Genomic DNA, 13,204 nt, shown 5'->3' on the forward strand with positions numbered 1-13,204 from the left:
ATGCAAAAAACTTGGTAATCAGACGTACAGGTCAAAAGAGGAACTTATGGCAGCAATTGTACATGTTTGGAATGAAATTGAGATCGAATATTGTCAAAATCTCATTCATAGCATGCCTCGAAGGTTGGAAGCACTTAGGAAGGCCCGGGGTGGCAACACTAAGTACTAGTCAATGTATTTACTTACTATCATTTCAAATTGACATATCATGATGCATTTAAAACCTTTGTTCAATCTTTTTACTTGCAAAAATTGCCTTTGTGCGAAAACGTTCCACAAGCTATATTTGCAATAATTTTGTTATTAGTTCTGTCAAGTGCATTATGTACGTAACTATGACTTGAATAATAAAAATATATTGTACAGATATAGTGTTTATATAATTGTTAGGAAAACAAATTGACAAGTGGAATTAAATCAATAAAACAACTGATAATTCACGAGCGAAATGCTGACGACCAAAAATAATGAAGTGATGCTATTTTTTTCTTACAGAGTGTATTATGTCAATCATCTTCAATTGTGTGTGTGCACTGGAGCAGATGGATGTACCAGGAAGAACATCAGCAATCCTGTAGCAATGTTGTCAAGCATAATCCTTCCAGAGCTTGACTTTACTTGTTAAAAGGACGTACTATGAGCCAAGGTTCTTTGAGCCCTGTTCCTTCACCATGATCATGATCAACTCATAACACACAAGTGATAAATATGAATTAGTCAACTATGATGATTTTTTTACATTTTGTTACACATTCCCAAATAAAAGTTGGGATTTTATTTGCCAGAACAATGAAATGTTGTTCGTTGTTGAAATTCAGTGCTATTAACAAAAAATCTGACATGTGCATGTCTCTCTAACATTAGGAGAACTACCTCAAGTGACTAGACAAAAGCACTAACCACACATCATCAAATGAAAACATACTTCAAATTTCAAAGGGGTGGAGTTTAGCATAATTTTTAGAGTGTAAAATAAATTGTATAACTTTTATGATCAAATAGGTTATTTGAGACTGGGATTTGAACAATTGTGTTGCACCCCCAATGGAAGTCAAACTCTGAACCATTTTATTATATTTAGCCACTATGTCAGCAATGAAGCTGTATCTATTTAACATTCCTTCTCTACTTCTTGGGTAAATTGCAACTGCAACAATGACGATGAATGATGAAATCAATGATGAGAATTACACATCTGTTTCTTACCCATGATTCAAACCTAGAATCTCTGATTTTGTAGTGTATTCTGATAATATCTACATGACAGAGAGTGGTGAAACGGAAATAAATTCCTGTACCAGTAGTCAGATTCAAAGATAGGACACTTAAGCTTCAGAGTCACAGTATATGTTAAAGACTTTGGAATACCAGGGTTTTCACATTTTAATCCCATACAAACTCACACACTCACAGAAGCATCTATTAAAGCTGGGGAAGTTAGAAAACCTGTATCCCAAGAATGACCCCTGACCACCACACAGAGAGAGCATGGGGAAGCATCACAGCATACAACCATACCTCACTAATAATCGTAGGAAGTGACTTTTCAATACAGCTAAAGGCAAACTGCACTCCACATACCTCTGATGCTGCCTGCAGAAGAAAAAGACTCAGATGTTTCCTTGTGATATGAACAAGCAACATGGCATTTCTGGATCACAAGAGAAAATTTAACCCTCACCCATTTCAAAGTGACCCACTCACACATGCTGCTATATTATGCACTACAGCCCATTGTACTTGCAGTCACGTCAAAGTGACATGCAACACATGTTACTTGGGAATGAGCCAGTCAATTTCAGATTTCACACCACATGAGCATGACAGGTTACACAAGCCTGCGTGTGACTGGTGCCAGGTGACATACACCATGAGTCACTTTGGTGTGAAATCTCCCTTAGTGATTCATAAGTACTCTAATGTAGAGCTTATGCAGAATTTTCCACTTGGGGGAAGGGGTGTGTGGGTCGTTTTAGGGAAGTAAATTTAGAACCAAACTAACATTAAATTTGGCTTTTGTAAAACATTTTGGTGGTGGAAAAAATTGATGTGTTTGAGGTATGTAGATATATCAGTAGTCTATTGCTATCTGCTGGTAATTTGGTAGGTTGTTTCATGAACATGGTGGCCGCGGTGGCTCAGTCGGTAACGCGTCTGACTACCATGCTAAAGGTCCCGGGTTCGATCCCCGGCCGGTTCAAATCCGGGAACTTTTCTAACGGTGGAAGCGGCCCCGGCGCACACCCAGCGTCGAATAACATGGGTATCTGGGGGGTAAAGGCAGTCAGGGGCGTGATGCTGATCACATCACCCCCACTCACGACCGGATCAAGAAAGTGTGGGGCGTTACCCCCACACCCCCTATATGCCTTCATGGTGTGGTGCTATGCACAGGGGAACACTTTACCTTTTACCTTTTTTTTTCATGAACATGGCCTGTTTTAACCATTACATGAACCATATCAGAAAGAAGAGAGCATAATTCAAGGAAAGGAACTGATATGAAATGTTTAGACTGTGTACAGATATTAAAAAATGCCATGGCTAAAAACTGATATTGTAGAGTTCAGCAATGTTGGAAATGAGCTATCGAAAGTCACAAAATGTGACTATAACTTATGATATTTGAAATTAATAAACTTATATCAAGTGTACATCTACTTCATTATTTATAGACAGGTCATATATTTTGTACATTGTAATTGCAAAGGTAGTGGTGACTGTAGAAATCAAAATTAAAGCCAAAGTTTGTTTTAAATCCACTTCATGCTCAGATGGGCTAATTGTGACTGGACCTACAGATTAAAGTGGACTATGAACCAGTGCAGTGTCTCCACCAGGGATTGAACCTGGGACTACTTGATTACAAGGCAGCAGCATTAACATAATTCCAATGTGGAGGCCTCAAATAATAAAATGTTACGAAAAGCTGTTTGCATTAATGGTCTCTACATGCCGTGAAAGTGTCGGGTGACATGCTGCTTACACTATATATTTTGAGACTAGAGAGACCCACTCAGGGAGGGACATCCACACACAAGATATGCAGTTTTGTCTTGATACCACCCCTAACAAAGAGAATGTGACAATTGCATATTACAACCTGTTTGATTGTGGCCTCGGTGGAACTGAACTTCAAGTACCTTCTGGGTCAGTGTTCAAAATTTACAAAATGCAACTATAATTTTAAGTTAGGCTCATAACTGAATCTATAACAGTAGTGTTCCATGGAATAAAATACACAGTAGTAAATTAATATACTGAAATAAAGTACAGGGTTTCCAAGATTAAATGGTATACATTGAAAGTTTTTTTAATGGGTTAAGCCACAGGCAACACCATGAGGCAGAACTTGAGGAAACTATGTGAACAACTTCACTCTGCACTAATGTGAAAGAAGACGTAGTCACAGTTCACAGGTAGCACCATAAGGTGAAAAACATAAAAGTTTTGGGACTTTTTTCCTCGCTGAACCAACCATCAATAGCATGGGATACCTGGAGATGCTGGAGAATTATTTTGTTTCTCAGATCGACAAAATGGAAACTGCGACATTTAAGGCAATCTTTCAACAAGATGGACCACCACCTCAATTTGAGGCTCATGTGTGATGTGCATTAGACGTTCAGTTTCCAAAAGATTGGACCTTACCCCCATTAGACTTGTTTGCTTGTTCATAGCGAAATGGTTAGCAATCTTACTATTCAGAGTTCAATCTCTGTTGGAAAACCTACAAGTATCTGTGTTGTCCAAACATCATGAGGACAATTGGGGTGTTATGTGAAAAGTAGTAGTAGCAGCAGGCTGCGGTCTAGAAAGCCAGAAAACACTCATGATGGGATTCAATGTGCTGGTCACGTGTTACCCAATAAAAAAGCCACTTGGCAGGCCTGAAGGCATGTCAAGAGGCTTTAGCACCACAAAGTTTAGTTTAGTTTAGTCATAATAATTCAGTGATGTCTGAATGATACTGTGGAGCTCTTAGTGTGTGGGTGAGTATGCACGAAATACTCACATGTGACCTGCAACAAAACTCAGCACAGCTAATAGCAGCATGTGTGGGGTCCTTAAGAATGCTAGTTCACCCCCTAAACCTTCAATAAATGCAGTGAAATATTGTATGATAAAGAAAAACATCATAGATTACCATATACTAAAATGAAAACAATACTGTCACTACTCTCCTAGTGCATAGTGGAAATACATTCAGAATCTAACTTTGGCTCCTACACCTAGAGAGCCAAAAGCTCTATTTACAAAAGAGAACCTCCACCACAACAGCAATAGAAGTGCCTGCTACGATTTACCTTGTTTCTAAAAGAAGTGCGCAACACACTTATATAAAAAAAATGTATTTTTCTTTCTTTTGTCCTTTCTCTGCTATTCATGGGATTGAGGATAAGAGGATTAGATGAAATTGATGAAGAGTCACTCGTAAAAACACCCACATCCAGGCTGGGATTCAAACTCAGACTAATTCCTACTGTACACAAAAGTATTAAATAGGGTAAAGATTACATGTATGCTACTTGTATTCCAGGAAAGTATTTAGGTTTTCTCCCACTAAAAGATATCATTTCATTGTGAAAAAGATTCAGTAGTGAATGTGGAGTTTATCCTTTTTTTAAATTTGATACAAATTATCAGATACCTTTGTGCCAAAACTGGTACATTATTGTAACACTGCTTAACCCTAATTTAGTGCAATATTTTTTAAAATTTACTATTTCTCCATGATATATGTTGTATCCTACATGAATGACATTAAAACAAAAGGAGAAAAAAGAGAATAAATAATAAATTACAACAGAGTAGCTCATGTGTGGGAACAGAATAAAGAAATAAATACTATGCTTTCACCTCTTACTGGGTAAGATATTTAAAAGATGTACAAACATAATTTAAAAGTATAATTTCTAAGTAAAATAATTAATGCTTAATTTATTTGTCTTTCTAGATAAGAAAGACCCTTACTTGGAAATGACCATATATTTCAAGTAGCTGCTTTCAAGAGTGATCCTTTTTAAAGCAGGTGTCGTAATCTGTAACCACTTGTTGTCAACATGATTAATACGAAAATCAAATGCATTACTTGGTCAGTTATGTACGGAATCACTGTATAAGGACTGAAACACTCTCGGCAAGAAACGATTTGTCATGTTTCTTTTAGAAGTGACTTACTTTAGTTATTGAAAAAATTGGCAAATTCCACAAAGGAAACGTACGTAATTACACATGCACACACACACACACACACACACATACACACATACATACAAATTTCGAAGTCCACTTAATGCCAAGATAGGCTTTGTTGGACTGGACCTACAATTTTAGAGTCAGAACCAAATCAATGTGCCTCCACTGTATACCGATCATATTATCCATGATTGCAACATAATTAAATATTTCCCAGACTAGCTGAATGCACAGTATCTCTGCTGACTTTTACCTAGGGAAACATCCAGAGCCCTCAACCTACTTAACAAGCATCCTTTTCCACAAAGCAAGACATCCCTGCCTCCATCCATACCAATAACGATACATGGTTGCTACCAGGCAGCACCCATCCACGACTGCAAATTCAAGGTGATTAAAAAGTCTGACACCAAAAGACAACTGTTATTAGTGCAGATAGCGAAAAATGGAAAACAAGAAAAGTTGTTGGAAATATGTGGTTTTCAATCTAATGTGCTTGGGATTTCAAAGATAGAATGCACCATGAGGCATGTTACAAGGCTCAATGAGGTCGAAAAATGCCTTGAAGCCACATGCTTTGTCTTTAAAGGGGGCTCTTCGCCACGAGGTATTGAATTGTGTGCCTAACATACACATCCATGCACCGCCAGTCGTAGGGGTGCCTAAGCCTGATGTGGCACAGTGTACACATGTTTTCATGTGTGAACATCTTGCCATAACACAAGGGGATCGAGAGCAGGGAGTGGTGTGGGGCAGAGGGGCTCCACGTGTCCCATGTTCAATGCTTTTTCCTTTACCTCTAATTATGGTCATCAATTCTTAATTTACCTAGCAGGGTATGGTATTGCATAAACGTAAATATCCTCTTGAAGGACAAAGCCTGTGCCAACAAGATATTTTCCATTCGCATGGAGGGTTCTACCAGTGTACAGCCTCAAAGTTGCATTCTATGTTGAATATCCAAGCACATTATATTGAAAACCACACATTTCCAACACTTGTTCTTTCTTTCCATTTTTCGCTATCTGTACTATTAATGGAGTTATTCTATGGTGCCAGACTTTTGAATCATCCTGCATATCACCTGGTCTTATACAACCAACCAGTAAACTTTCCACAACACTACCCACCCACTTCCTCTTTATTTGTGACCACTATTGCCTTTGTTTCTGACCTGGCCATTCTCCAATGTTTTCCTATCAAGCAACGATGGGTCAAAATATCTACAACTTATTCTGTCTGGTGACTGTTTTCTATTTCCTTATACATTTCATGTCTTCTTTATTGAATAAACAAACATAATTTTATGCAAAATGCATATAATATCTATTTCAAAGACCAGACTTTACAAAATGTAGCTCCTGCATTAAGCAAGTCTGGCCATCTCTGGTGTAGTTAAAGAAAATGGGTTTTCAGAATAAATACAATGTTATCATTAACAGACTCTAATGTGCATATATGGCCAATCCATATTGCCTCCATGCATGTATGAATTTCTAGTCCATCAGCATTTCCAGCTTAGATTACATGTTCCTAAAAATAAGGTTATTCTAATTTCCCCCTAAAAAAAAACTAACTCTGGTTGTTCATAAACCATTGTTTGCCACCACATGTACAAAGCTTCAAATTATTGCATACCAATAATTTTTAAATTTTTATTTCATGTTGGGATATTCTATAAAAGTGTTCACTATGACCTGCACCATTAATTTAAAAAAAAATAATGATGTGTAACCAAGTAAAAAGGTATATATAAATGCAAGGATCAATTGTTGAGCCTTATTACTGCACAAAAACGTAATTAATTATATCCTATGGTTTGCATGTTAGCAGTTTTTTATAATATTTACATCAAATGCAAATTTGATGCAGTTGGTTTAATAGAGTGAATTTTTATAGTTACAACTATTACCTTCACTGCATAAGATCTGTACTTAAATAATAACCTTCCTGAAATATATCTCTGATAAACTTACTTCTTATTTTTCTACGTAAATCGATCATGGAAGACATTTACGTGGAAAAATGAGAAGTAAGTTTGTAAGTTTATCAGAGTCAATTACGTATCTCTGCGTAACCGCCAAACAGATATCTTTAGATACAATGTGAAATATATCTTTCAAATGCTTCACCTCACAATGCAAAAAATATCAGAAAAATAATTTTATACATAATTTTAAGGCTGAGCTGAAGTACCAGAATGTATCAGTTGAATCTGTGTCAGCAGGCATCAGTTCCCAAATCTCATTATGTAAAATGCTGACAAGTTATCCTGGGAATTAAGACAAAATAAATAATTTTTCATAAATTCGATGCCAACATTTTGTGGTAAAAGTGAATTTCATGTGCTTAAATGTCTGTTAATTTAAGATTCAGATTCTCTCACAAGTGAATTCACCAGTATTTTTAGTGAAAAAAAAAAGGTGCGAAGAATGTGACTTGACTCTACTTTTCCAGTGAACAATAATTGCATCACCTCATGAAAAGTCCTTGCCCTCAAATTGATGGAGCGACAGAGTTTAGTTTTAGATTATTGACCAGGTGAATTCTGAGTTTTCAAGGCCTAACATCACTCTCATCTTATCTCAATTCCTGTTTCTTTGTACATATCGCATATACGCGTGTATAATGTACGTGCGTGTATAATGTGCACCCTGGTTTTTGATGGGTAAAAGTGATAAACAGTTATATCTCATATATAATGCACAGAATAATCCAGTTTCAAGAAATGGCTTTCTTAGTTGTAGGTCGTAAAGCTATTGTTATGCCAATCAAGAGTGAATGACATCATACCTATTCAATGAATCACTTGTTGCTATGTGGACGAAGAGGAAAAAGTATATCACTTGCAGTGGCATAGCATGGACATTTCGGGTGGGAACACCCTTTCTTGCTTAATAATTTACTTATGGTATTAGTCGCTACAGGTATTGTTTATTTGCCTGAAGTCAGCTGGGTTTTCAATAAAACATCATCTCTGCATGTTTTAGCTAGAAAATGAGATGTTTCACTATGCCACAAATGTTTTGAACTCTGGTGTTTTATACTTTTTTTTATACCTTTCTGCATGACACAAGTCATTAAAAACCTACCTGAATCACAAGCGCCTCTGCACAACAGTAGACGTCATTGTTGTGGATGATCCAACTACTGATTGATTTGGTTTATTTTACTTCGCTTTTCTACCACTTTTGGTTAATCACGAATATGAATATGAGTGATGATATTGAAGAAGGGACACTCACAAAGAACACCCGTGCTCACGCCGGGATTTGAATCAGGGGCCACTGTCGTCTTGGCTCACTGTGCAAAACACTCTGACACGGAGGTGGGCGGATGATCCAACTATCATACATACACTCAACTGACATAACAGTGCCGATTAGTAATTCAGACCACTGTTTATTACATCTTGAGAATGTTGATAAATATTTTAAAATAATTTTGTCCAGAGACCATTCGATGTTAAGAGTTTTCAAATGAATGCTAAACATTTCCATTGACAAAATATTAAGCAGTTAGATACTAACGATATAATAATAATAATAATAAAATAATAGTTCTGCAGGTTAAGTGGTAGAGCAGCCACAGGCTGAATTTCTACCACGAGAACTTCACCAACTTATTTGACAAAACTTGTGTTGATCTTTTAGTTTTTAATGCACATCTCTGTTCGTGTGATAAATTATACAATGCACTGGCCATTAAGAAGTGGTATATTTGAGTTTGGTAAAGTTACGTCAGTCAATATTGCATATTGTAACATCACATAGCACGAGTGGCATGAGCGCGAAGAACTGGGTAGGAATTCTACCGCTGTCGTCTGCATCAGAAGGCAGGAAGGGTCACATGAACCACTCATGGTAGACCTCTGGTCCATACGCTGGCATACGAGAGAACATTTAAGAGCATGCTGTAGAGACCAAAGCTTTCTCTCCAGAAGGGCAGCAAGGAATATAGAGTCCTTTACGCCGAACCTGCTCGGCGTCCAGCCAGAAAAGGCATTGGGAAAAATACTAGAACGAGTGTTGTTAGTGGAGAGTTGCAAGCAGATCGTGAAAAATAGCTATTATAATGCCACGAAGGTCAAACATATATGAAATTAGTCACGTTTTACTTTATATTAACAGGATTTACGCACTTTTGTAATTTTAAATGTGGGAACGCCAGGCATATGGGGGTACTATAACACTACGCCACTGATCACTTGTGTATGCCATGAGTTATCAACCCACACCACCTCCCCCCTCTCCCTTCACTGTGTTCAGCATCCCAAAGCTTTCACTCTTTAACCACCTTATTTATTCTGTAATACTAGACAGCTAGATCAAAGTTATGTTATGGATTTGCAGTGCTCAGGAAATTATTTTCTATTATTTCTTCACCAACAAATACTGCTGATATGCTGATATTGTTGGTGTCGCAGAACATTAGATTACAAGGTAAAAAATCGTGGGAAATGGCCTTCAAACTTTTATACGGCACATTGAGGACCCTCAAACTAGCAGTTAGCAGCACAAGATTTCTTCCATTAAGGTATTTACACACTCCATATATATATATTATTTGCCCAGTAATACATTTTAATTATTATTTTGTTTTTTATTGGCTTTTCTTTCATCCAAAGTACCAAAAAAATTGGAATGTTCCTTCATTTTGTGATGAAGATATTTCAACCGCATTTCACATAGTGTCACTATTTTGAATGGAATACTGTTGCCATATTCAGAAACTGCAGGATTCAAGGTTTACAACATTATATAACATGATAGGGTTCCGTAAACATGAAAAATCAATGCAAGTGTCACAAAATCATGGAATGACCTTGTTGGCTGTCCGAATTATTCCGTGCATAATACGCACGGAGCAAAAAGTTTGGAAAAAGTGCACATTACACATGAGTAAATACGGTATATATTTTTTCTTATCTACACCCCTTTTCTGTGACTTATTGTGATGATGAGGATGAGATGGAATTGATCAGAAAGAAACATCCAGACACAAGGCTGGTGCTCAAACCTGGAAACTTCAGTTTCGAGACTGGGTTGGCCAGGTGGCAACTTACTCAGCCAGCAAGATGTAGAAGAGAGCAACATTTCTCCCTCAAAAGTTCAGAAACCTTTCCCGAATTCACCCGGCTAATATAGCAAGAAAATCTCTTTTGAATGTGGTATCAGCTCAGCTCTAATATATTTATCAAGAATAATTTGATAGTTACGCAAGACTGCAAACTGTGGCAGATATATATGTAGTCGAGCCTCACTTCAGAAGCTACTCCAATCCATGCATGCAACTCTCAGACAGAAACAGCTTCTCTCATTGAGCCTCCAATCGCATGCCTGCTCATGCACTAGAAGCAAGAGAGCATATCCTACATCAATGTTACTCTACCTCCTGTGCACTTCGAACGTCTTCGAATGACTGCTCTAACCTCTCCCTCTCAGTCCGCACAGCCTCCAGTTCAGACTCCTTGACCTGCAACTGCTGCCTCCACTTGGCTTCCTCTTGCTCGACGTGGTTCTGCAGCCTGTTCAGCATCCCTTCCTGCAAGCAAAATGCAAACAGAATATGTATTGCATTTTCACATTTGAACTACATTTTTACTTTAACCCTTCGTGAAATGAATTTTCAACCATAATTACATTGTTTTCTTCCACTTTTGACTAATTGTAACAACGAGGAAGAAAGGTGATTACATGGGTAACTCACAAACATCCATGTCACACTAGGACTTGTGGTCACAGTCAACATGCTCACTCACTGAAGTGGCTCAATCAATTTTTGAAACATGACTGATGTTTAGGCACCATTTGTGACTAATACATAACACTTAGGTACGGCACCTGACAATTTAGCAACCAAATTTGTTCAAACAGCAAGAAATGAAATGCCAGAGATGACTAGACGAGAAACATACATTTCTGCATTTTCTAGAACCACTCAAGGAAGAAAAAAATTATAATCTGAATTTCTTTGTTATATGTTTATGCACATTAAAGACATGTACAATGAAACCTCGATTTTACATTCCCGCATTATAAAGGGTGTTTTTTTAAGAGTGATAGAACTTTCGATAGGGATAGCTGTCATTTGTTTTGTTTTGATGACATGTTGTTTTGTCATTTCATATCAGTGAGCATTAGCAAATTATCAAGGAAAGACTGACGCCGCAACAACGTTTACAAATTGTGGAAATATATTTCCAAAATCAATGTTCTGTTCGCCAAACGTATAGAGCACTTCGGAAATATCGGTGATGTCAGTGAATTGGCCTCCGAAGATCATGTGACCTAACGTCACTGGATTATTTTCCTTGGGATATCTAAAGTCTCTGGTTTATGCTGATAAACCAGAAACAATTGACGATTTGGAAGCCAACATAACTCGTGTTATTAACGACAAACGTCCCCAATTAGTTGAAAAAGTGGATCAAAATTGGACTGATCGAATCCAGTTCATCACAGCTAGTCGTGGTGGACATATGCTGGAAATTATTTTCAAAAAGTAAATGTCAGAAAGTTATCTTTCAAATAAAAACGCAATTGGCTTCAAACTTATTTTTTTTTGTGTTTTATTTCAATTCAAAGTTCTATCACTCTAAAAAAAAAAACACCCTATACGTTTTCCCGCTTAATACGTTCATCCGGTCAGGTGCCGGCAAAATGTCATGTTAAATAATAGGACATTCACCTCAATTTTATGTTCGCTGTAACTCCTGTTTCCCGCTTTATATGTTTTCTGAGCCGTGACGATGTCTTAAACTTTGGCAGAAACCTGTTCTGTTGACTATGAGACTTCTCCCTCCTTTTTCTTGCTTTTGCAGCTGTTTCATCCACCATGCGACCTTCAACTTCCAGATGTTAGGCTTTTGTGTGAGAGGAGGGAGGGGAGAGGCAGAGTACAGCTGAGGGACAGAAGGGAAAACGGCACTTCTTGCATTCCCCGTGAAGATGAAATGGGCCGGTCCTTCTGTCGCAGGTTCAGACAACAAGCGCACTGTTGCCAAACCGATTCTCTCTAAATGCTGCCTTCCCTAGAGTTTGGACACAATGTGGATGACTGAGGTGTCTTAGTTTACCCTTCCCCTCCACCAAAATGCAAGTGGAAAATTGACGAGACTTGATCACTATTCACTTCTTTGACCACACATTTACTGATTCCTTCATAGTTGACGGGAATGAAAAAAAAGAGGGGGGAGCTTGTTTGTAAAAAAAATTTCTATCTTCTTGTTGAATTTTTTTTTTGATTTACTTTATTTTACTTCGCCTTTTGTGCCACTTTTGGCTAATTTGCGAACATGGGGATGAGTGATGACATGATGAAATTGATGAATGGACACTTACAAACATCCATGCCCAGGCCAGGATTCGAACCCGGGACACCTGGCATCGTAGCGTGATGTGCTTACCACTCTGCGATGTATATCATGTCGGCGATATATTGTCGATGATAATATTTTCTTGACGATATATCGCGATATCAAATTTCTGATATTGTCCATCCCTAATCAATAGTCTTATAATTACTGAAAAGTGCCAAGTATTTCTGCCCCGATTTTCTTGCTCCTGTGGAAGTGAGCACCCTTACACGAGAAAACTCAACCAAATTAACATAAAGGCGAAAAGACTTTCCTCTGGCGTCTAAAATTACGCAGTTGTTCTTCAACCTGAATACGTGCATTCAACGAACATAGCATGCTGCAAGTGAAAAAAAGACACCCATCTTCCCCAACATAAGCTCATTACTCGGGCACTGTGCAGTAATTGAAGGATTCAACCTCTTTCTTATTTTTTAATGCCCTGCATTGGAAATCTTGCTCATATGTCTGAAGCATTGACATGACAATATTGGAGAGCTTCCTTGAGCACACAGAGCAGTGTAGGAAGGAAAAGCACATAATGCTAAGAATAATATAATCGCCACTTTTATTCAGAACCATTCACATGCTGAAAATAAATCACGCAATATTAAACGTTGGCGCAAAGAAGAAGAAGAAGAAAAGGAA

The 13,204-nt window shown here is 37.7% G+C and overlaps 1 protein-coding gene across 7 annotated transcripts in view; it reads right to left on the reverse strand.

The window, feature by feature from the left end:
- Nucleotides 1-13,204, reverse strand: part of alt (SMC superfamily domain-containing protein aluminum tubes) — a 233,372-nt gene that overhangs the window by 21,250 nt on the left and 198,918 nt on the right. For 6 of the 7 annotated variants that reach the window (XM_083118594.1, XM_083118597.1, XM_083118600.1 and 3 more), the window contains 2 exons: nt 10,591-10,743; nt 1,519-1,593 (listed from right to left, as the gene is read on the reverse strand). In XM_083118594.1, coding sequence (XP_082974720.1) covers nt 1,519-1,593; nt 10,591-10,743 — 228 coding nt within the window. The remainder of the gene's footprint in view (nt 1-1,518; nt 1,594-10,590; nt 10,744-13,204) is intronic. The other variant, XM_083118598.1, reaches the window with a different exon arrangement.

This window comes from Lepisma saccharinum, chromosome 3 (assembly GCF_977018435.1).
Source record: "Lepisma saccharinum chromosome 3, izLepSacc3.1, whole genome shotgun sequence".
Taxonomy (NCBI): domain Eukaryota; kingdom Metazoa; phylum Arthropoda; class Insecta; order Zygentoma; family Lepismatidae; genus Lepisma; species Lepisma saccharinum.